General features: G+C 35.5%; 1 protein-coding gene across 4 annotated transcripts in view; it reads right to left on the bottom strand.

Moving 5' to 3' along the window:
* Positions 1-25,886, bottom strand: part of DIAPH3 (diaphanous related formin 3) — a 464,308-nt gene that overhangs the window by 398,637 nt on the left and 39,785 nt on the right. For 2 of the 4 annotated variants that reach the window (XM_072617066.1, XM_072617071.1), the window contains exon 2: positions 15,070-15,102. The exons of the other annotated variants lie outside the window; for them this stretch is intronic. In XM_072617066.1, coding sequence (XP_072473167.1) covers positions 15,070-15,102 — 33 coding nt within the window. The remainder of the gene's footprint in view (positions 1-15,069; positions 15,103-25,886) is intronic. 4 annotated transcript variants of the gene reach the window in all.

The raw sequence follows: 25,886 nt of genomic DNA, 5'->3' as shown, positions 1-25,886 counted from the left end.
GGAAAAGAGGATTTTATATTTAATCCTGGAGATAACAGGGAAAGAGGGTTTAGTGAACAGTGGGGTAACATAGTAAGAATCGTGCTTTAGAAAAATCTATTTGACAAATAAGTGGATAACAGAAGAAATTTGAACAATCAATCTGCACCAGGGGAGTAGCAGTGTCAGAAGAGAGAAGGGGGTATATACAAAGGATGCTACAAAGGTAGAAAAATCAGCAGGACATGGGAACAGATTGCCTATGTGATGGAGTGAAAGAAAGTGAGAAGCGAAGGATGATGCTTAGTCAAGTGGTTGACTGGGAAGATGGTGATATCTTTAAAATGAATAATGAAGTCAGGAAGAAGGGAGGGCTTAGGGAGAAAGACAAGTTCAAATTTGATTTTAATTTTGATTTTAAGTTGTCCAAGGAATACAGTTCAAGATTTCCAATAAGCAGTTGAAGGTATGAGACTAGAGGTTAAGAGAGAAGTTAGAGCTGGATAAGTAGTTTCAAGAATCACTGCACAGAAATGATCACCAAGGGAAATAGTACAGAAAAGAGTGCACATTCTACTTTTCTAAGAGCAGTGCCATGAAAACCTAATGAAAAAAGTACGAAGGAGAAGGTGAATAACAATGTCAAAGGCTACAAAGAGATCAAAACAGATGAGGATTAGATTTGGCAATTATGAGATCATTAATACCTTTGGACAGATCAATTTCATTTCAAGGTCTCCTCTTTATATGCGACAGGATAAAGAGACAACAGAGGAACACATCTGCGTGGTGCCAGATGAGGAGGGAAGAAGAGGAGAAAAGAGAAAGATCTCAGTAAACACTCTCAATTTTTAAGCAATATTCTGAGCTGAGAGTGTGAGGGGAGGGCAAGTTTTGAGAAGTTTGCAAAGAAAGGTTTGTAAAAGCCACTATGGTAAGTGGGTTGCTAAATAAATTAAGGAGGGATAAGAGGATTGCCCTGCATCAGTGAGGGCCCAGTTGAGAATATTTAACATAAATTTACAATGGAACCAGTCAGTATGGTTTTATCAGTTTACTCAGCTTTATTTGGCAACACATAAATAGTTAAAAAAAAAAAAAAAAAAGGCCAGCAGTTGGTAGGAGAAGTCCAAAGTTGACAAGGTAAGAGGGACAAGAAACATGAAAGAAGATGAGAGGGTAGAATTGAACTGGTTCTCCCATGGCTCCAGAAGGGGAAAGAAAAGAGGCAGGGGTATGGCCTGGGAGAAAAAAAACAAACAAACAAGGCATAGAGGAACTAGAGGTCTCAATGGGACACAAGAACAAAGTTAGGGGTTGAAATACAGAGGGAGGGATGGAATGACAGATTATGATCAGATACGGGAATTTCAGAGTTCATGAACATGAAAGTGGAATACTTATAAGGTTAGGATGTTTGAGGGAGTATCATTATGTATGATGAAGTCCCCTTGTGGACAGGACTTGGCGAAAAGAGAAAAACCTAAGTATTAAACTCATTGAGAAAAGAAGGAATTCAGTAGAAAATAGCTACTAGAAATATGGATTGAGTGAATCTCAAAGGAGAGATTCCCAAACTATCGGAAGGAGAGTCTGAAAGTCGCAGTGAGAAGCAAGAAATATTCCCAGTTGCCCTCCTTCACCGATGAGTATAGAATATGAATAAAAATACTCACTGAAATTAGGGTGACCAGAGAAGCCATGTCATCAGGAGGAAACCAGTTTTCAGTGAGTATAAGATGGAGGAATGAAAAAGGAAAAATTTTAAGATGAAAGCAGATTTGCCATCTATGGAGCAGGTGTTCCAATTCCCAGTGGTTATGGACTCAAGATGGATTCTTCCAGGACATGAGGCAACACTATGTGTGTTCGTCCTTCGTTGCCAAAGAAGACCATGCCAACAGAGAAATAATGACATGACGTGCACTTGACTTTGTTGAGTGAGCAACACTATAACTAGAAAGAGAAAGGGACTACATGCCGGGGTAGGGTAAGGAAGGGCAATTAAAATAGAGGTGAAGTTGCAGGAGACCAAAGTTGGTACTAGGAAGGAGCAAGATAGAATGGATGGCCCAAAAAAGCTAGGACATTGTAATTTCACTTCCTTCTGGACAAGTGTATACTACCTGGCAGGCTCAGGTTAAGTAAACTGGAAACAAAAACAGAGACAAAGAGAGAACAAATGAACATTAACAAGTTATAAAGTGAAAAAGAAAAAAATCACCTAAAAATTAATTAGCAATAATGTAAAAAGTTAAAGAATATTAATAAATGATTTCTAATTGATTTACATTCTCCAAAGAATTAGTTATAAACACATGGGGATTATACTGTAATGTCATTTGGAGGTAATAAGACATGTTAATTATTGCAGCTACTGCTTTGTCTTCAATGAATTGAGTTTGTAAATTAATATCACTTATCTTCAAGGAGAGTTAAATGAGCACCCTATTGAGTATTATCTCATACTGAATAATCACAGTGATAATCAGTGCTGACAGTTTAAATAAAATTAATTAAACAAAAAGCAGACACTAAAGAACCTTATCTGGATTTTTAGACAGAGAGAACTTTCTGTAATCGTTCAAACATGGTGTCCTAATTGACAGCACTGTCATGTATATTTTAACATTTAAAAGGAAAGGAAGAGATAATGCAGCTATTAGTCATCTTAACATTTCATTAAGTGTGAAGAATGTGTGATAGCAAAAATCTTAGTACCAAAGAAAGAGACTACAAATTTCCTTGAAAGCTAATTAACCCAATAAATGACCATTCTAGTTGAAAAAACAATTTCCTTTAAGTTTACACTGAAACTCTAGAAAAAAAAATTTTCAAAAACGCAGTAAAGCAAAGATGACCAAAGTCTGGAATAGTCAGTTTTGGAGAGGCTACCACAAGAGGAATATACTATTATATGGTTGGTAAAGCTGCTAATTAGTCCAACCATTCTGAAAAACAATTTGTAATTATTCTAAAGAAATGACTTAAATGTCCACGATAAACAAGCCAGAGATTACATGCTAGGCATATATCCCAAAGAGGTTAAAGACAGAAAGGTCTCAAAATATTCATAGCAGCCCCTTTTATGAAAAAAGAAGAGGAAACAATATAGATGTATATCTATAAATGAATTTTGGTACAAGAATGTAACAGAATTACTGCACTAAAAGACATACTGAACATGAATTTAAGAGCATAAGAATCAGAAAAAATATATAAAATGACTTCAACAATATGAGCAAAACAAAACAAAAATAAAACTGAACATGGATAATTATTATGACCAAGCTTATACCAAGGAGAGATGAGAAAATTTACCTCTCTTCCTTCTTTTCAAGATGGGGACAATGTATATGGAACACTGTTGGAGAGTTATACTATACTACTTTTTCTCTTTCTTTTGCATGTTTTGTTTCGGGGATGGATTGATAGGGATGGGATATGATTTGGAAAAAAAGGAAAGGTGATGTTAAAAACAAAACACATCAATAAAAACATTTAAAACATACCAATGATTAACATTAACAACCTAATAGTATAAGTAAATTTGGGCTAGCATTTTTATTAGATTTCTTTTATTAGTGATTCCAGTAATATACTATATTCAAAGAATATAAGTCAAAGAACCTAAGTTTAAAACAAAATTTAAAATGTTTTAAAATTCAATTATTAGTTTGGTACTCTAGAAATCATAGGAACCACTGGAGCTTTCCTTAGCATAGGAAATAGTATTTCTCTAAACTTAAGAGTAAATATTATATATATAATGATGAAAAAGTCAATGGTCTTTCCAGTAAGATCAGAGACGATCTTAAAGATGTCTATTATTAAAACTATTTAACTATTTAACACAATGCTAGAATTGCTAGTGGAGTATCTGGCCACTGGACCCAGATGGCTCAGGATGGTGACTTTGCACAGCCTTCCCTCACTCAAAACTTAGTCAAATGCAACTCATGCCATCATTTCTCTGCTGTCATGGTCTTCTTCAAAAACGAACGACGAACACAGCCTTTGAGTAGACAGAGCTGCCTGAGTTGGGACCCAACTAACTGGGTAACTAAGCTCATCCTCGCCCTGTATCCCTCTCCCCTTCCTTCTCCTCTCCAAAGGAAGGTAAACTATTGCTCTTTGCAGATGATATAAAGAATTCGAGATAGACAACTAAAATTCAACTGAAATTTAAAATAACCAAAGTGGCAGGATACTAAGATACATGCAAATAAACAGCATCCCTATATGTAACAAATAAAACACTACAAAAAGAAATGGGAAAACAAATACTATTTAAAATAACAGAAGCTATAAAATACTTGGAATTAGATATTATTTATCATATCAGTATCTACTAAGTTTCTACTTAATACCTGTCAGATTCACTCAGAGGTTATACTGATCTAATTATAAAACAGTCTTTGTAGAAATAAAGACAAACCTCAATAATGAGAGAAGCTTTAATTGCTCAAGAGTAGGTTAAGCCAAGATAAAAAAACAATAATACTACCAAAATAAATTTACTTATCAGTACTATACCAATCAAACTCCCAAAGGCATATTTTATAAAGCTAGGAAAAAAACAATAATTAAATCATATGGAAAACCAAAATATCAAATCTCAAGGGTAGTAATGGAAATTTTAAAAAAAAGAAGGAAAGGAAGAAAGCCAATCAGTGCCAGATCTCAAAATGGACTACAAAGAAGTAATTATTAGAACAATTTGGCACTGGTTGAGAAATAAAGAAGATAATAATTTGAATGTATTGTGTAAACACATAGAAGTAAATAAAAAAAAACCACAGTGTTGGATAAAGATCCTCATTATGGATCAAAGGCTTTAAGATTTGACAAAAACTACTAAGAAACCTGGAAAACAGTATGGATTAGGTTTAGACCAGGGGTGTGCTGAAGCGAGCTCAAACTAGCTTATGAGAGTCTATTCTTACATTTTCAGTGTGAGCATTTATACCTTAGACCAAATAGATTTTCAACAGAATTTTAACAAACATTCAAAGAACAATTAACTACAATCTTATATAAATTATTTACAAAAAGGAGGAAAGTATCCTACCAAAATCACTGCATGAAACAAATGTGATTCTGATCTATAAATCAAAGAAAGATAAAGCAAAGAAGAAAACTGAAGATCAATTTCCCAAATAAATATCAATGAAGAAAACATTAAATAGAATATTTTAAGAGGTTAACACAACAAAATGAAAAAATATATTAATTGAATTTATACCAGAAATTCAGGATTGGCTCAATATTTCAAAAACTATAAAAATAAAAATGAAAAATAGATGCGGATAAAGCTTTGCCCCCTAAAAAAACTCTTATGTTAAAAACATTTTAAAAGCATAGGAATACATGGACCATTCTTTAATATAACAAATAGTATCTATCTAAAAAAATAATAAATCTATGTAAATCCAAGACCTAGCATATCAGTGATGAAGAAACACTTGGAAGTTAAAGCCACACAATACAAAAAGAAAAGAAAAAGAAATTAGGGGTGGGGGCAGTACAGGTAAAGAAGAAACAAAAATATTACATTTTGCAAATGACATCAACTTTACTCAGAGAAATCTAAAGAATCAACTAAAATATTAACAGAAATGATAGGCAAATAGCAGGCTATACAATAAAGCCATAATAATCACCAGTTTTTCTAAACATTACACAAAAAGCATAAATAGAAAAATAAATTCTATTCAAAACTGCCACAGAGAAAGTCTGTGGAAATAGAGTAACCTTGAAGTAGATAAGGAAAACTAAAGCCAGCATCTTAGAAAAAGCATTGGCTTCCAAAAAAGGAAGGGAACAAAACAAAATTCTAATTTGGAGAAGGGGGGGGACTGGATACACAAATGGAGAAAAAAAATCAAACCTAACTCATAATTTTAAATGAAAATTGATTAAATATTCCAACAAAACCAGACAGTAACAAATTAGATAAACCAACAATTAATCCTATAATCTGTTGCTTACAAGAAACACATCTAAAAGCAAAGACATAAATAGAACAAAAATGAGATGATGGAATAAAATTACTACATAATATTAAAAAAAAAAATCTCCAAATCAAACAATTTAAATTGCTGGGGAAATACTCAATGCTCAAGGCTGGGCCATGACAATATTATAAAAATGACAACAGTACAACCAAAGCTAATTTTTAGCTTTAATGCAATACAAATCAAACTCACAGGCATATTTATGTGAAAAAATATATTAATTGAATTTATATCAGAAATTCAGCATTGGCTCAATATTTCAAAAACTATAAAAATAACATAACATATTAATAAAAATGAAAATCAAACTAGATCAATAGATGCAGATAAAGCTTTGCCCCCTAAAAAAAACTTTTATGTTAAAAACATTTTAAAAGCATAGGAATACATGAGCCATTCTTTAATATGACAAATAGTATCTATCTAAAAAAATAATAAATCTATGTAAATTCGAGACCTAGCATATCAGTGATGAAGAAACACTTGGAAGTTAAAGCCACATAATACAAAAAGAATTATTCTCAATAAAATAATTACATTCATTTTTGAGAAACAAAAGATCTAGAACATCAAGGAAAATAATGGGGAAAAAAGGTAGAAATGAATACAGATATCATTTCTATAACCCAAACTATGTGAAAATGCAGTAGTCATCAAAACCACCTGGCATTGGTTAAAAAAGAGTATATTAGCAGAACAGACTAGATAAGGGAAAATAAAAAAGAATTGAAGTTAGCAACCCACTATTCAATAAAACAAAAACATAAATAAACTGAAAACTCCTTATTCAGTAAAAATGGGTGGAGAAGCCGGGAAGCAATCTGGCTGAAAATAGGCTTATATAAACATCATGTGCCATATTCCACAATAAATTCAAAATGGATTTTAATATTAAAGATATTATTTTAAAAATCATCAGAGAAGCAGATCATATGCCTTTTGCAGCTGTACGCAGGAAATGCATCTTCAACTAAAAATAAAATATAGAAAATTACAAAGGATAAAAAATAATTTTGATTTTATTAAATTGAAAACTTTCTGCATAAACAAAACTAATGCATCTAGGTTAAGATGGTAAGCAGTAGAATGGAGGGTGAAAAAATCTAGCAAATTTCTTAGATTAGCGTTTGGTATCCAGGATATATAGAAACCTAATAGACATAAGACCAAAACTTATTCCTACAACATTTAAAAAGGTATTTAAAAAGGTTCAGGAAACATAATTTCTGGATAGTCATTTTATTAATGCCAGCATTCTAATAAAAGCATAGTCATTTGGCAATCTCTCTCTTTTAGACCTTTAGACCAAAGATAATCATGGCAGTGGACTCAGTTTATATGCCCACTGGAAGACTGCTCCCAAAGGGTGGCAATCAACTTGATTGGTTAACAATTAATAAGAAAATTAATATTACAATGAGGGGCTGGACCTGAACTTTGATTTATGTCATTTAGTTCTAACTTATTCCCCACCCCAGCCTTGGGGAATCTAGTCAAAGAATTTATCCCCACCCAAATCTGAGTTCACAGCACATTGGTTTCCCCATCTGGGTCTGGAAAAAGAAGGTTAGCTCAACCTTCAGACTGAGGTCCTGAAATGAGGATAAAAGAAAAAGGGGGAAATCTGAATCTCCCCAAATCACTAGTTACTAATAATCATTTATTTCAGGTTAAAGAATATGAAGAGTTTTCAAAAGAAGAATTGCAAATTAGTCAAAACCACATAAAAAAAATTTTCCATATCACCAGTAAAAGAAATGAACATCAAAACAAACTTGAACTTTTAAGTCACACGCTACAAATTGGCAAAGATGAAAAAAGAGAAAATTGTCAAGGCTAGAGGGGTTATGGGAAGGCTGTCAAACCAGTGAATTGTTGGTGGTATCCAAAAAGCAAATAAAGTGACTACGCCTTTTGACCCAAAGATTCTACTACCCCAAAGGAGTCACTGACTTCTTTTATAAACGTATCTCTATAAATCAAAATATGTTTACCAATGCTTTTTACGGCAGCAAAGAACTGGAAACAAAGTATATACCTACTGATTGGAGAATGGCTAAACAAATTGTAGTACATGAACATAATTGAATGTTACTACACAGTTGTTGTTTGTCCTTCCTCCTCAAAGAGGACCATGAATCAAGGGAGGTGGGAGGTGGTGTCTAGACCAAGTGAACTGGATTTAAGTGAGGGAGGGCTGTGCAAAGTTACCAGCCTCACTTTCTCTTCCCACTATACCATAGGATATAATGAACATGGTGAATACAGAAAAGCCTGGACTTCTATGAAAGTCATGATGCAGACTGAAATAAGCACAGTCAGGAAAATAATATAAATAATGACTGCAATAATATAAGTGAAAAGAACAACCACGAAACAAATGAAAGTGAACATCGCAGAATTACAAAGAACTGCAGGACTTCAAAGAGGTAATAAGAAAAGCCCCTAACTCCCTTGCAGTGGTGCAAGGTCCACTGATGTAGAAAACTTCACGTATTTTCAGACTTCTTCAATGCACTGACTGGTTCTGATTTTTTCATCATTTTTTTCCTTTAAAAAATTATGCTTTAAAAATTGACATAGCTCTCTAAAGAGGGGGAGTAGAGAAAGAACAACAGTGAGAGACTATATTCCATGCCATTAACATTCATCACTTGCCAATCTTAAGACCAGAACAATCTACATCCCTTATTATGCTCCTATGAACTCAAGACAAGTCACCCTCAGTGGTCCATATACCCCCTCACCTTGGCTACCATGAAATAACTCAAAGCAAGATATCCATGCCTGGAAAAGGCATCTCCTATGAAACTCCCCACAAAAGAAACTTGTGAGGTACTATGCTCCCCCACACTGTTTAATGTAATTAGACATACTTCAATCAGATGTTACCTTAGGATAGGATTTGCTTCCTATTCCCCAGTCCCAGGTACCTTCCCTCTACTGCCTTTACCCTGCTTAACCACTATCTCCAAATAAGCACCAATGGGACTGCTCCAAACCAGGCAGAAATGTTTCTTTCTAGTTTTCCCATCATTTTTTTCCTTGTCACTACCTAAGTGACTTTCCTCCAAGTTACACCGCATACAGAGGAAAGAGAAAATTAGAAGGAAATATATTTTAGTCCACAGATTGCTATTTTTTTCTTCCTTTCTGATTCTTTTATTTTCCCCATCCTGTTAAAACTATATTCCCTTTACATCCCACTCTCTCTTTGATGGTCTTTAGTCTCTCTTGGGTCTCACAATAACGTAAAGCCCACTCACTTTAGGTTTCTTATGGAATAAGTCAAATGTCTCCCTTCTGTTAGAAGTCCAATTTTTTTTTTTTTTGCTTAATTAACAGAATTAAGCATATAGGCTATATTACTCTCGGGTACATCCTAACTTCCTGCTTTGTAGAATTTCATATTCCAATCTTTTTCTCTTCTAAAGGTGTGTGTGTGTGTGTGTGTGTGTGTGTGTGTGTGTGTGTAACTCCTCTATAACAAAACAGATCAAAACTGTTCGGCAAGGTTTAGTTTGGTGGGGAACTGCCTGAACCATTTAGAAGCACCTATGTGACAGGGTCCGTCTGAGAACCAAATAAGATTATGTATGTAAAAGTACCTTGAAAAACTTATAAAGGACTATGTAAATGTGAGCTAGAACTAGTGGTAATAGTAATTGTCTAACAATGAAGCTTAAAAAATCATATTCTTTAGGGATTTTCTTATAGCTATGGATTACATCAAAATACATTGTATTATGTATTATTACTTTGTGTTCTATTTTCAATACTTTGTCACAACTTTCTTCTATTTCTTGCAATACAGAATTTAGGCTTTTCAATTCATTGTGTTTTCTTGGAAGACCAATGATCTTCAAATTGTCTCTGTGTACTCTATCCACAGGGAATAATTACTTTTTCATTTGTACAGAACTCATGCATTCTTCCAACGGCACTGCCTTTGTTTTATCAAATTTTCTCTGATCTCTATTTTGGATTCCAGATATGCTTTGATTTTGTAGTCCCTATTCTTTAGGCAAGGTTTTTGATCATATGTTCTAAATAGCCCATTGTTTCATTTGTCTTATGTATTTCTTCTTTAAGACCTCTGATTTCTAATTTCCATCCGCCCATGCTTGTTTTAGTTTTCTCATTACTCTTGGAGTCAGTCATTATAGAGTTTATTACTGTTATTTCTGAGGGTATCTGTAAAATTCCTCTCTCTATGGGGGCTTCGAATCACTTTCAACATTAGAAAATATTTCTTCATTGTGTTAAAACCTCTTCTATTTTACCTACTCATTTTTTTCTCATTTTCTTGGTGCTTGATTCATTCTCAACCTTCCTCTGTCAGACTTCTGGCCACTCACCCCTTCCCTTCTGATAAATATCCCATAATCACAAGATCATAGATTTCAAAGTGGAAAGGACTTTGGAAGAATCTAATCCAATCTATCATTTAATGTATGAGTAAACTGAGATCCAAAGAGGTCAAGTGATTTGCCCAAGGTCACACAAGTTATAAGCAAGGTTGGAAACTGAACACAGGCACTCTTGACTCCAAATACAGCATTACTTTCACAGCATCAGCCTTCCGAACTTTTTGGTCCTTCTCTCAGAAATAATAATAGTGTTCTTCTCCTATTCAGACCACCAGGGATGGATGATTTCAAAGCCCCCCCGTATTAAGATATGAATAATTTATCTGTTTGTTTGACTCAGTACTGCAGAGAAACTCTGCTGGAAAAAGGCAACAGAGAATTGATGGCTAGGTTTATACCTAACCTGGTTGCTGTTGCTCAGTTGTTTCAATTGTGTCCAACTCTTCATGACCCCGTTTGAGATTTTCTTCACAAAAGGTACTAAAATAGATTGATATTTCTTTCCTCAACTTATTTTACAAAAGAGGAAACTTAGGCAAATCTGGGAAGTGGGGGAATATTAAATGAGTTGCCCAGGGTCACACAGCTAGTAGCAGTAAGTGTATGAAGCCATATTTGAACTCAGGAAGATGAATCTTCCCTACTACAGGCCCCACACTCTACTTATTGAGCATCTCAGCACACAAAGATAAATTGTGAACTCATGGCTCTCACCCCTCCCAGATGTTTAGTCTCTGAAGATTAAAAGAATAGACAAGGTCAATTCCCTTCACTTACAGTGACAGAAATGAAACTGATAGCAGCCATGAAGGGAAGAGATAAAATGCCACCCACGCCTAAAGTCACACAGTAAGCATACAGCAGGTCACAATAAGTGGTGTGAGTTCTATAGGTAAAGACATGGGGAAATAGATTTTTCACTCAACTTGCCATTGTTATTTCAAAAGGCTTTACCGTGTGTGGAATTATTTGCTATTCTCTCATCCTGTCACAATTTTAATTATTATATATCCAAAACATCATCCAATGATTCCAGCTGCCAAGGTTTGAGAACTATACCAAGAATCGCTTACTCCACTGGTCATGTGTTTATTATTCCAGTTGCACAATTTAAAATTTTTAAAATAGAGGGAAAACCATCAAATCTGCTTCTCAGTAAATTTCCACCATCTTATCTACATATTCTCATGCTAATGTTCTTGAATTCTTCCTCTAGTGATCTTATCTCCAGTCTTAAAGACACTAAATCTTCTTTTCCATCTTATTTTAATTCTAAACCATACTAATTCCATCCAGCAGATCCCCAGGATTTCATGATTTCTAGAAACTATTCTGCAGAATGAAATCAACTATGAAACTCACAACTCCTCAGCATACCTTGCCCTTGGGGTTACTCCTTACCCCAGTTGAAAAGAATGTGGGGTGAACACCTGGAAGCTCCTCCCAAACCCTGTATTTGAGGAGGGTTCCCAGGGAATTCAACCCAGTTTCCTACCAGGCTGATCTCCTGAATTTCATGATCTTCAGAAACTCATCATTCCGTAGGATTAAATCAACTCTATAACTCACTTCTCAGAGTATCCCCACCTCAGCTGCAGGACAACATCATGCCTCTGGGCTAGGTACTCCAGTCCCTTTCCAGCTTCTTTTTATGTGTAGTCTTCACCCATTAGATTGTCAGATTTTTGAAGGATTAGACTATCTTATGCCTTTCTTTATTTCCCCTGCCCTTAGCCTGGCACATAGTAAGCACTTAATAAAGATTTACTGTCTCTGACTCTGTAACTCTGAATGGAAACTCTCCCATCTGATCTAGATTACATGTTCTAGAAATGTAGCTGCTATTATGGTAGTCTTGTTCTTTGCTACTAAAGAGTTCCCACTTTTTTTACTCCATAGTAATGCATATACACTAGAGATGGTTTTGCTGTTTTATTTTTGTCTTAATTTGGTTTTGGCTTTTGTATCCTCTTTTCCTAGCAAAACAACTTAGACACAGAAGGTGCCAAATAAATGTTAGTTTAATTTATTTTATTTTTATTGAGGCCTCTTCTTTAATTACTCAATTCTTTAATATGTTATTTTCCCTTAAAATTGTTCCTAAGACTCTCTTTTTGTTGCTGTTATTTTATTTTGTCAAAGTTGTTTTCAAACAGTTCCACAGAGTTCACCTTAGTCTTGACCACTAACTCCTGCTACAATTTACTATCTCCCAAGCCTTCCTAATATTTCCGTATATTGACAAGCCAATCTACCCCTTTTCTGATAACTGAATCCCTCCACATCCTTTAAAATCTAACCCAAAAGCTGCCTCCTCTAGGAGGATTTCCCTGACTTCCCATCCCAAGGATGCATACACCACTTTCTTTTGTAGCACTCTAATTTACTTCTTTTATTTCATGTTTATCTGTGTATACTAAGCTCCCGTCAGATTATAAGCACTCTGAGAGCAGTGTGCTCTTAACTAAACTTTGTATCACCAAGATTTTCACATAGTAGTCCATAAATGTTTGCTAAATTTCATTCTCTGCTTTGAAGTACCTACGGAAATAATTCAAGTGCATTCAAATTGAGTCTTCTGAGCAAATACTGTTTGATAGAGTAACTCAAGGAATAACCTTGAAATGTGAAGTACTTTGCAGACCTCTAACAAAGCAACTTAAAGAGATGGGATTTAATATTAATGCTTCCCATGATATTCCTTCTTAATGTTTCTAGCAAACTATTATTCAAATTTATGGCTGCAGCAGAACACCTTTTTTGTGTTTCTTCTCTCAAGTCATTCTGAAAAAAGGTTATTCACATTATTAAGCAATTTTACATGCAAAAAATGTGTGATTTCTATCTTACAGCAAAGAGTAATAGGAAAATAACATACTGGGGCATGCAGAATAAACAACAAAAAGTAATACTTCGCTAGTTCTCTATGACAATCAAGCCTGTAATACATTAAAAGAACTGCCAGTCACTTACTCCTGGATTAAGATTTGGCTTGGTTCTTTCATTCTCAATCTCTCTATTTCTCTCTCTCTCTCACAGTGACACACACACACACACCACTCAGCTATAATATACAATCCTACCAACCAGGAGAATACATACATTTGTACGTATAACATAGCAATCACTACATATAACATAGCAATCACTATAAAGGAAGAGAACAGTTTTGGTTCTGAATCAAAATTTTCTTTTATCTATACTTCTAGCTAATTGTCTAATCGTGCCTAAATCTGACTTCTAAGACTCCGCATCCTTTCTACCTGCTTGACTCCTTCAGGTTGATCTAGATCTCTAAAGCTAATCTGATCCATCCTTTTTTGCCAGCTGATTTAACTTCTTACTTGCCAAGTCTTTCCAGCCTGAACGTAGTCCCAGGCTTGCCCATTCTAGACTCAACCTGTCCTGTTCCTGCCCAAAGTTTAAGAATGAACTGAAAGACCAATCATTAATGATTAATGATTCTAGGTATTGAACTATAATTTGGTGGCATCAGATAAACTTCAAAATTCCACATAAAGGAATCAGTCTATAAAACAGTAGCCCAACTACTTACAATGAAATATTTCTCAAAGTTAATGCCAGCTTATATAATGGAACCCTGAAAATTTTCTAAATTCCTGATCTTATCCACATAAGCTTTTAGACAACTTGTTGGAGGGCATGAATTGACCACATTAAAAAATCATATTAACTCTAATCAGATGTTAAAAACAACACTGAGATATAAATATTCTTAAACTGAATTCTAGTCACTTAGATACTAAAGGAAAGTTTAGCAGATAATTATGTCCCTGAATATAAGAGTTTATCTTCTAAGAAATGGATTAAGTCACTTTAACATTGCAAATCTCATTACAAATGCTGAACCGTAATTGGGAAATATAACCCATAATGCCCAAAAATGTTACCCTAAAATTTTAGATATTGGTAAAACCAAAAAGAAATGCTAATTATTTCTAGGTCACAATATGACTTTTCATCATTTAAATGACTGACATTTTATGTAATATTTGACATATACTTTCTTATTTAATGTCTTTGAGGGCAAGGGTCATGATCATTTATCTTCTTAATGTCCATGGTACCAACAATAGATAATACCTTGTACAGGTTGGTGGTTCAATAACTGATGACCGAATGAAAAGGTATCAATGTTCAGTTTTAGGAGTACTCCACACAGTTAACTGAAAGTTATTCCATGTCAAATATATTAAAACTCATTGATTTCCTTAACTACAAAAAGGTTCTCCCCAAATATTTAAACAAGGAATTATAAAAAAAATTTGGTCTTACCATTAGAAAAGGAAATTTTCAAAGTGGACTTAGAAAATAAAATTTAGTTTGTTTTAAATTAGCAACTACATGTTCCTAAGAGTTGATATAACTGCTATTTTTGAACTTAACTTTTAAGCCATGCTACTATTCAAAACAAAAGTATGCTAATTTGATCAAATTAAAACTGACCAACAATTGTAGGTTAAAAACATTTTCATGCATGTTGACAATACTTATTTCCTTTTGCCAATCAAAAGCAATAATGTAAGCTCTTCAAAAATAATGTAAAAAATTAAATAATTTATTGGCTATTTTTAAAATATTACTATGCTTGCACATGCATTTTTTAAAAACCTGGAGTTAGAGCAATGCATCAGAATTGTTAGTGGAGATCAAGACACAGGAGAAATCAAGAATAACCTTACCATATCATCAGTCAGTGTCCTAATATTTAAATGCTGTAAATACAAAAGAGATCAATCATTCAGTAATTTACAATGACATTCTTTCCTCCTTTTAGACACTAAGGTATCTTGGGGGGAAAAAGAGCATTGTACTTTAATGGGATTAAACTCTTGATAATTTATTAAAGAAATATATTAAGGTATTTTTATGTTTTCACCAAAAAAGGGGAAATTTCAAACTACTATGTAATTGAATATGGAAATTATTTTACCAACATCTTGATTTTTCAACAAAAATCCAGGAAGTGGAAATTCAAACACCATATATTTCCTCGATTAGTAAGTTTAGGAAAATGGAACAAGATAAAGGATGCAGTTATATGCCTAAGTTAGAATTTCAATGTTACTCTTCACTTTAAAAAAAAAATAACCTATGAAACTTTAAATAATTCAAACATGCAAAATAAAGTATTTTGCTGGCTTAATTAGCTAAAACATTCCTATACAAAAAGCACATAAGAAATACTTCTTGTACCTATAACCCTCCTGGTTGATTTATTACCACTGTTGATAGTGGACAGTTTTTACTTTCATTTCTAGATTCAGAGAAACTCTTTGGCAAGACAATTCAAAGAAAGTATCATAAAACCAATTTAGAAAAAGAATAAATTGCTTTCCTGCAAAATACAGAGCAAAAGAAAAATAAGTAATTCAAGAAAATGGAGAATACAGATTTTTTTAAAGCCTAAACAGTCACACATTCTTTTATTCAAGTAGCAAAAACAACTGACAGTACCATTTCTTGCCCCTCTCCCTCAAACACTGTAGCCTCTTGAAAGAAAAGGAAAGAGAATTTCAGTGAAACTGTTTCAAACCAATAAACTACTTCTTCTCTATACCAAATCCTAAGTGAATCCTACTGAAAGGAGCAGAAAGACATTTACAACGTTGTTCTCAAAGCACTAAAGTCACCTTTTTGTCTGCCCCTTTAGTTCATCTAACTTAAAATAATTTAAAACTGTAAAATGGAAATAACTTCCCAAATATTTCTCTGCTCTTCAGCCTAACTTTCAACCTTCCTGTAAAATTCAAACATTGCTTTAAAAAAATACTAAATCCCCTTAGACTCTAAGAGATAGAAGCAAAGAAATGTTTCTTTTCTTAAATTTATTACTTATTTTTAACATTCTTTTTATAGTTTTGAGTTCCAAATTCTCTCTTCCTCCCAGTCCTCCTCCATCTACTGACAAAGCAAGCAATAAGATATCAATACCTGGGAAATCATGCAAAATGTTTCCAAATGACCCACATCACCCCCAAAAACCATTTCCATATTAACCATATCACACATATCTCTAAAAAGAGGCAAGAAAATTATACTTCAAGTTTTACTTAAAATTTATCAGTTCTCTCTCTGGAGATGGGCAATATTTTTAATCATTGGTTTTTTGTTTTCTCCACCTATAGAAATGATCAGACTGGGAAGGACAGAATAAAAATGATTAACCAAAAGGATTAGAACCTAAAGTAATAGTGAGAAAGTACCTAGCTGAGCTCAAAAAGTTCAAATCACGTATTCAGAAAAAAACTTAAAAGATATGATTACTGAATAACTGACAATGATATCTATGGAAGTGTGTTAGGAGAAATACCAAGACTAGAGATAGATAAATGTTTTCCACCCTCTCCTTACCCCTGGTAAAATTATAGAGGTGATTATGACAGGGGTCTGCAAATTTAAGAAGGGAGTAGGTGATCAGTAACAGGCAATACTAATTCATACCAGACTAATTTTGCACTTTCTTTTTTGACATCATTACTAGATGAAAGGAAATGCCTTGGAAGTAATACAGCTAGGTTTCAGAATGGCAAATGCCTGACTCTCTTTGAGTCTTTTCCATGGAGGAGATAGAGACTTGAGCTAGATCAGTGAATAGTATCAAACTCAAATGGAAAAGGATCCCAGTAGGCAGCATACTGACTTAGAAAACCACAAATTAACATTATCTATTGTTAGATTATATTTTTATTAGTTTTGTTAAACATTTCCTAATTACATTTTAATCTGGTTGGGGTGAACTCTGGACTTTTGCTAGTTGCTAAATTTGACACCTCTAGGCTAGATAAGGAGTAGATTTAGGTAAAATTTTAGGGTTGAATAATCAGATGCAAAGAAAATGATTAATTATTAAGTGCTCAGGGCTCATTATTACCTGGAGAGAAGTCTCTAGAGGCCTGCTGGAACACAGTAACATTGATCTATTTAGCATTTTTATCAAAAACTTGAATAAAGGTACAGATGACAAAAATAACAAATTTTCAAAGGACAAAGCCCGAAAGGGCAGATAGTATGGTGTGGTCTTCAGTTCCTTCCATTTTTGGTAATATGATAGAAATGATGATAGGGATCATCAATCCACCAAATGGAAGTACAAGATATCCCTTGTATACCAGGCATCCACAGTTCTACTCTCCCTTCTAATGCCATGCTTAACAGGAGGAACCCTCTGGCTCTATTTACTAAATTAGGGTTAGATTCCCTTGCTTGCAGCACTTTCAAATAAAAATAAGCATTATTTAACCTGAAAATTTCCAGCGGGGAGAAGTCCTGCATTACTCCTAAGGGGGTGGAGCCGAAAGCACACATATGGCTGCATCTGAATAGTATGATCCATAGTAGTAGGGCAGGGCTTCTGGAGTTTGGGCTCTTAACTCATTGGCTCCAGTCCCTTTCTCATTCCCTAGCTGAGAAGGGAATAGGAGCCTTCTCCTTCAGGTGGTCCAAGAGAACTCAGCACCTCCGGGCTGGATTTACCTAAAGATCTGAATCTGAGTGACTGGAGCGATTGAAGTAGTAGCAGGGCTTTGCCCTCTCTCCCTTCCTTCCCCCCTCTCCCTTCCTTCCCCCTTAATACACATTGCCAAGTTTACCTTAAGACTAAACAAACCCTGCTGAATTTTAAACAGGCATTACAATAACCAATCTAACTAATATTTAAAGAAATAATCTATGCTTCATATGTTCATGACAATTACTCTGGTTTTATTACACACAACTTATTAGTAAACAAATACTGTTTAGTCAGCTAACAATGACCGTGCCAGTCTTGGGAATTCAAATTATATTGACTGAATTGATATGATAAGCTAAGAATTACCCTACAGAATATTAGAAACATGTTATGATAGTGCCCATTAAACACCCCTTTCTCAAACAAAACCACAACTATTTTGTAGTTTTGGCTTGGCTGGCACACAAAAACAAGGCCAAAAGATCCCGAGTACTGATACCTCAAAAGATTAAGGGGAAAGCAGATTCAGCAGCTAGAAGTTACAGATGGTCCCCATTCCTCAGGAGTCTCAACTGATAGAATGTGTGAGAAGAGAGAAAAATCAAAAATGACTTACAGTGTTCAATAAAAATAACAAAATTAAGTACCTGCTATGCCTAAGGGATTGTGCTAGGAAGGATATGAAGACAAAACCAAAATTCCTGCCTTCAAAGAAGTTACATTCTATTAAGGGAGGTAGGAAATGGACAAAGGTAAAAACATATAAAGTACATACAAAAATTCTACAAAGTAATTTCAAAAAAAAAAAAAGCATTAAGGGTGAAAAGGAGATAAAGAGGGAGGATTTCAGATAAGGCTTCATTTTAAAAGTGGTACCTAAGCTGTATCTAGAAGAAAGCCAGGAATTCCAAGAAGCAGACGTGAAAAGGGCTGTACATTTCCAACAAGGGGGACCACTGTTCAGAGTTCAGAGGTGGCAGATGTATACAAGAAACAGATGAGTTTGACAGAAATGATGACTATATGAAGGGTTCTTCGCAGACCTACAATGGATTAGAGGAATAAAATGATATTTTCAAACAGTTAGTGTGTGAATTTGTTTTACACTATTTGGCTAAAATTGCAAGTTTTTATTTTCAAGGGGAAGAGGAAACAAGTAGCAATAGAAAAGAAAAAAACAAAACCAAGAAAAGTATCAGTGAAACCTTTAAAAAATATACAAAAGTGAACAGAAGGAAGGCCAGGCAACAGAAGGAAGGCAAGCAGGGCAGTTTTGTCACTACCATGGCAAATATAATATATAATTTTTAACTGGATGTCATAGAAGTTCACACTTTCATATATAATCTTTTTTCTTTATATAATGAAATGTCCAAGTTTAATTAAGCTCACAGTGTTTTAAAAGAGAAAAAAGTGTATGAAGGGAGAGTAACATAAAGCCAGACAGGAGTCTGACTGTGGAGGACCCTAAAGAGGTGGTATTTTATTATCTATTATATAAATTTATATTTATACCTATTGGTGCTAATAGGTCACCACCAAAGGTATTTCAAAAGGGATGTGGAGATATAGTCAGATCTGGATTTGCGGAATATCAATTTCAGCAGCTATGCAAAGGATGGCCTAGAGAAAGGAGAGGTTGGAAGTCAGAAGACCAATTATAAGGATATTACCATAATACAGGCAAAAGATGAAAAGGGCCTAGACCATATGGATACAGGCTACATGAGAGGACGGAAAGGAACCTAGTCAAAGGTGCTTAAGAGAATAGTGATACCTTTAACAGAAACAGGTAAGTTAGGAAAAAGAATAGGTTTGAGAAGAGAAGATAATGAATATGGGTTTAAATATCTTGAGTTTAATTAAGGGGCAAGCAGGACATCCAGGCAGCGCTGATGTAATGGAGAGTAGTTGTTACCAACTCCATTGTCTGTGGATATGATAGTCACCTATTTATGCCTTGAGCTGTACTTTCCTGCTTAAGTTTAGTGTCCCAAATATTAGCTTCTCCCTTATCTGATCTAGGGATTAGATCAGTTTGGCACTGGGAAAATGTACTCCCTGTGACCATTTACCTTTAATTAGTAGACTCAGCAGTAGAACTTGGGATATAGGAAGGTGAGGCCCAAGACCAGTTGTGATGAATGGCATTGCCATTTGGGAGCTAGCAAAAATGGATTACACGGCTGCTGATTTCCACTTAATACTTTGAATTTTTCAGTTAGCATCTCTATCTTTAAATCCCTTAGATAAGTAACTTTTAGCACCTTGTAACTTCAAATAAAAAACTGATCAGCTTGGACTTATAGACAATACAGAAGGTATCACATGCCAGACAGACCAAACCTCCAACTATCCCCCTCAAACCCTAGTACAGACAGGGAATGGTAGTGCTCCCAAGACTACCAGCCCTACTTCTAACCCCTCACACCTTGGGGGGGACAACCCCAGGAGCAGCACTGAGGTAAAAATGGAAGAAAGCATATTGTTTGAAAGAATGGTTAGAAACATAATTGAATACATCATAAAAGCCAACAGAAAAACATCAGATAGAGAGTAGTGAACACAGCAAAAACTGCTACAGAAAGATCAGAAAGAATGAGGAATAAGAAAATGCCATAAGAATTGATAATAAGGTTATTAGTGACCTTTAAGAATAGTTTCAGTACAGTAGTAGAGCTAAAAACGAGACGGCCGGTGAAAGCAGAGAGAACACAGTCAATTTATTCATAAAGTCTGCCAGTGACAAAGAGAATGATAGATCAGGGCATTAAAACTTCTGAACATTCTCCCTTAAAATCTCTCAGGCATCCGTATTTTCTCTTCTAATCCCACTGCAACTAGCCTAGGCTAGGGGATGGGCCTGTTCCTCCAAACTAGTGCCAGAGCCTAACTAGTCTCCTCACCTCCAGTAACTCACCCCTCAGTAACTCCAACAATGATAACGATTATAGAGTCATACTGCTACCACATGAATGTCTTCAGTGTGCAAATATAACTATAATATACAACTGCTTTAAAACACAAGGCTTCATTGACTCCCTGCTGCTTAACAAATAAAGGCTAAACTCTTGAACCTGGCATTCAAGGCCCTCCACAATTCAGTTCCAACCTGCCTCATCTCTGATTACTCTTTGTATCTAACATACCCTCTGGATTATAATAACCTGCTCACCATTCCTTTTCCCACCCCCTTGCTTTATGCCATTCTATACACCGGTAATGTCTTTATAATGTACCCATCTTTCCCATCTACCCACCTTCCACCATCACAACATACTAACATTCTTTAATACTCATCTTAATTACAGCTGTCTTCATGTAGCTATCCCTGATCTCCCAGTTATACAAATTTTTCCTTTTCAGGGGACTAAATGTATGCCTCACTTACATATTTATGTTATGTATATATTATACTTATGTAGATATAGTATCTCTCCCCAACTAAATTTTAAGATCCTTTGGGACATAGTGTCTTCAACATATATTTGGTGTTTAACAGTTATCTATTATTAAATAGGTGATAAGCTAGTGTCAATAACTTGACTTTATCTAAGGATAGGTAATTTTTCCAGAGCCTGAGATTTCCTCTTAGATTATACTTCAAACAATTTTCAATTTTTTTAAAAATACCAACAGGAACAAAATAAAAACTATGTAACAATGAGTGTTTTCTAGGCTGTGCTATGATTTATGTTAATTTGAGATTTGCTAAATTTAAATTAGTTTCTCACTATTTAAACACAACTTAAATTGCACAGCTTTCTACCTGAGTCTTTCAAATAAAAGGTTGAGTGGCTTCATTGTAAGAAATAGAGAATGAGTGCAACAAGGAAACCATAAAAAAACCAATCCCCTATTCTGCCACTCTATTGTAAAAAGAGGCAAGTAAGACCCAAAGGGGTTTGGCAGCTAGCCTATAGTGGCACAATGAATGGTAGACAGAGCACTGACAAGGCCAAGACTAGTGAATTACTACAAGGCCCCTCCCTATTGGTACAAATAATGAATCTTATGAAGCATATCTATTCAAATCTTCACCCAATGTTATCATTATATAAATTATGGTAAATAAGCTCTGTCATCTCCTCCAAAGTCTAGCACAACAATGTTCTACACACTATAGACAATAAATGTTTGTTGTACTGAAACCATTCCAACCTTCAACTTTACAATCACGCAGAAAAAGACAGGGCCTCTATGTAAGAGACCACTAAGATCATAAGTTAACGCATAAGTGACAAATGAAATACCATAAGAATGGGATTTGACCTAAGCACTGAAGGAAGCAAAAATGTGAATAAGCCCATGCTTACCACACACTTCACACACCCAGTCCCAGGACTCAGATTAACCAAGAGGAAGGCATTTAACACCAGGACACTTGGAAGAAAAAAGATGCCATGACAGAACATGGCACATTTGAAAAACAATGAACTGCCTTGGCTCAAGATAATTTCAATTAGAGAGTTACGGGAGATAAATTTTGAAAAACTGGCTGGGACCATATTGAGAATGTCCTGGAATGTCAGGCAGGGACTTGAGCCACATTCCTATAAGAAACAGAAGAGTCTTCAAAAGCTGAAGATGTGACATGGTTAAACCAATGCCATAACAAGGATAATCTAGCTGCAGGGTATAAAATGGATTATAGGTTTGAACATTTATTCAAATGCTTAGTACATTTCCAAGAGTTTCAATAATTTATCTTACAAGCATAGTACCTGAAGACAGTTCATTATCTCAAACTACATTATGACACAGTGTCTTATTTTACAAAATGACAGAATGACAGTTTGCTGACTTACCCAGCAAGTGTCACTTTACTTTTAATTATAATTTGTGATTCAGGCACATGTTGAGGTGTCACTCAATTAAAAAAATTCACACACCACTGCACTCTTTCCCCTCTATGATACTTAGAAAAATGTATTTTGTAAGTCTAATGGCAGCATGCCTTGTCCATGCCTGTATTTATTTTACTTAGTCATCCAGAATTATAGAAAACAACTATAAACTATAAAGATCATTCATAGTCATTCCCAGACACCAGATTACAGAGATCAAATACCTAAAGGGCTCCAAAGATTTCACAATTTACCATCCAAGTCCCTACACAACACTTGTTATTATAATATCAAATGACAAAATAAAATTGATCACTTATATAGTCCAGATAAGCCTTTAAACTGAGTTCAGGGATAGAATCACTGATGTGTTTGGAGTATTTTGTTGGGTTTAAGAGGTCTGGGAGGGGTTGAGAGAGGCAGATTATAATCTAGGTAGAATCCAAAAAGACATCCTATTCCTGCCTCTCCTTGAATACAGGTCTTCTCCTCTATTCACCATTCTAAGACCCTAATTTTATCTACCCAGTCTTTCATCACCAAGTACCTGGTAGACATTCCACTTAGATGTCCTTTAGAAATTTCAAACTCAACATTGACAAAAACAGAGTTTGTTACCTGTTCCCTCCTCCCCCAAATCCATGATTCTTCCAAAGTCTGCAGAAGGTTCCAGTCTCCTGGTTTGCAAAATTGGTGATTTCTCCTGATCTATTTCTATCTCCACCATGCCTCTTGCATATACCACCTTGTCTCCACTTAGAAGGCCAACACCCAAAATCAGTCCCCTAGATCCTGTCTCCTGAACAATTACAGTACTTTCCTAATTGCTCTCTCTAACTCGTCTTTTCCTATTCCAACCAATCCTCACACCACTGCCAAAATGTTCTATCTAAAGTATAGTCTGACCACATGACTTCCCTAATTAATAAACTCCAGTGACTCCCTATTACCTCTAGGATCAAATGTATACATGTTTGACATTTAAAGCCTTTCAACAACTGGATTCCAATCTATCTTTCCAGCCTTGATACAGAATACTTTTCTTTGACTAAACTGAGGTTCAGCCAAACTGGCCTTCTTATCCTTCCTCATACACAATATTCTGCTTCCTATCTCTGTGCCTTCACATTGGCTGTTTCATATACACCTTCTTTATCTCTCTGCCTCTTGGAAACTCTAATTTCCTTCCAGACTCAGCTAGGAGGCATCCTTTTGCAGTAAGTCTTTCCTTCAATCAATCATAAACCAACAAGAATTTATTGAATGCTATTTTTGTGCCAGGTACTGTGCGAGAGGCTAAAGATTTACATACAAAGAAAAAATCCCTACTGCAAAGAAGCTTATATGTATAAATATACACAGCACAGCACAAACAAGTACAGGTATAAATATATAGCATAAATATAAAGGCAGATAAGTGGCACCCTGCACAGGGAGACAGAGAAACCTGGCAAATTCTGCCTCAGACACTTGCTAGCCATGTGACACTGAGCACTATCTGACTCTCTCTTGACCTTAATTTGTCATCTATAAAATGAGGGTAATAATAATCCCATCTTCCGAAGGTGTTGTGAGGACAAAATGAGATAATTTTTGTAGACTGCTTTGCAAGCCTTGCTATATGAATGCTATCATTATGATACAAAATGAAAAAATATAAATATATACAAAGTAATTAGATACAAGGGAGTTTGGGAGAGTAGCAGCAGCAGAGGGGAACAGGAAAGGTTTCATGCAAAAAAATTATGACATTTGACCTCTGTCTTAAAGGAAGAAAGGAACTTCAAATACAAATACAAAGCGTATTTCAAGATGATCAGTGCAGATGGAGTGTTAGATCTGTGGACAAGAAAGTGTTGTTTGCCTGAATCAGGGAGCAGGAGAGGGAGAACAATGGGAAATGAGCCTGGAAAAGATAATTTGGGGCCTGGTTGTATAGGCCTTTAAAGCCAAACATAGGAGTTTATATTTTAGCCTAAAGGCAAAAACGAAGGAACTAGAGTTGATTGTGTAGGTTAAGTCACCCAGTGACATTAGTGTGTTTAAGGGAAATTACTTTGACAGCATTGTGTTGGAGAGACTGGAAACATGAGGCAAAAAAAGCCAATTGGGAGACTGTTAAGGCCTAAAATAGGTAGTTGCTATGTAAGTGAAGATAAAAGGTTAGATGTGAGAGATATTGTGAAGGTAAAAAACAGCAATATTTAACAAGTGATTAGATATGTGGGTGTTGGGATTGGAAGCTCAATTCCGTGTGGATGGTCTCGGGCGGGTAAAAGTGGGACTTCTAAATCTTAGAGTCTTACGAGGCCCTCCATGAACAGCGGGGGTTCGAGAAGGTCAGACTGAGCTAGCTCGGCTAGCTCGGGTATTTCCGCCTCTCCCCGGGAGATACGTGATGGGTGGAGTCTCCCTGCCCTCGAGGTCGTCCCGGATTGGAGCACACCTAGTTACCTAACAGCACGGTATTGAGATGCAAACTGTGTGGCTGAAGATTAAGTAGGATTGAGGAAGCCAGAAAGCTCTCTCTTAGCACGTGTGGAGCCAAAGAGGACAGTAGGGCTCCGCTCCTCTTCTTTCCTCTCTCCCCTCCCCCTCTCTCCCCGCTTGTACTTCTACTTCCAATCCCTTAAGCTTAGCCTCCTTAGGAAATCTCCCCCTCTTCCTCCTAAGGAAGACCCCCCTGCATTTGTAACCCAGACCCTGAAATAAAGCTCAACCCCTGTTCGACTCTGGAACGTCCTTTCTCTCATACGTGCATCCAGCGTGGCCAGCCGAAGACCTCGGAGGTGAGGTAGGAAAGACTCGGGTAGCCCAATACAGGCCTCTAGGTCTGGCATGTGGGGTAAGTGAGAGTGAAGAGTTCAGAGGAAAGCTAAACGTACAAATGTACAAACCTAGCAATTTGGAAAAATGATGGTACTTTTAAAAGAAAGAGGGAGAGAATACAGGGAAAAGATAATGAAATCCATTTTGTACAAGTTGAGTTTAGATGTCTCTGGGATATCCAGTAGAAAATGTCCAGTGGGAAACTTGTGATGTAGGAATGAAGTTCAAAATAGAAACTAGAGCACTAGATAGATAAATGGATGGATGGATGGATATAGAACAGTAGATGAATGAATATAGACATATGTAGCACCCACAGTTAAGAGGATGTGATTTGGATAAAGACTCAGCAAGGACACTGAAAAGGGGT

The sequence above is a fragment of the Notamacropus eugenii genome, chromosome 6 (assembly GCF_028372415.1).
Source record: "Notamacropus eugenii isolate mMacEug1 chromosome 6, mMacEug1.pri_v2, whole genome shotgun sequence".
NCBI lineage: Eukaryota > Metazoa > Chordata > Mammalia > Diprotodontia > Macropodidae > Notamacropus > Notamacropus eugenii.
The sequence above is the reverse complement of the archived record's forward strand: the minus strand, read 5'-3'. Positions and strand labels throughout refer to the sequence as shown.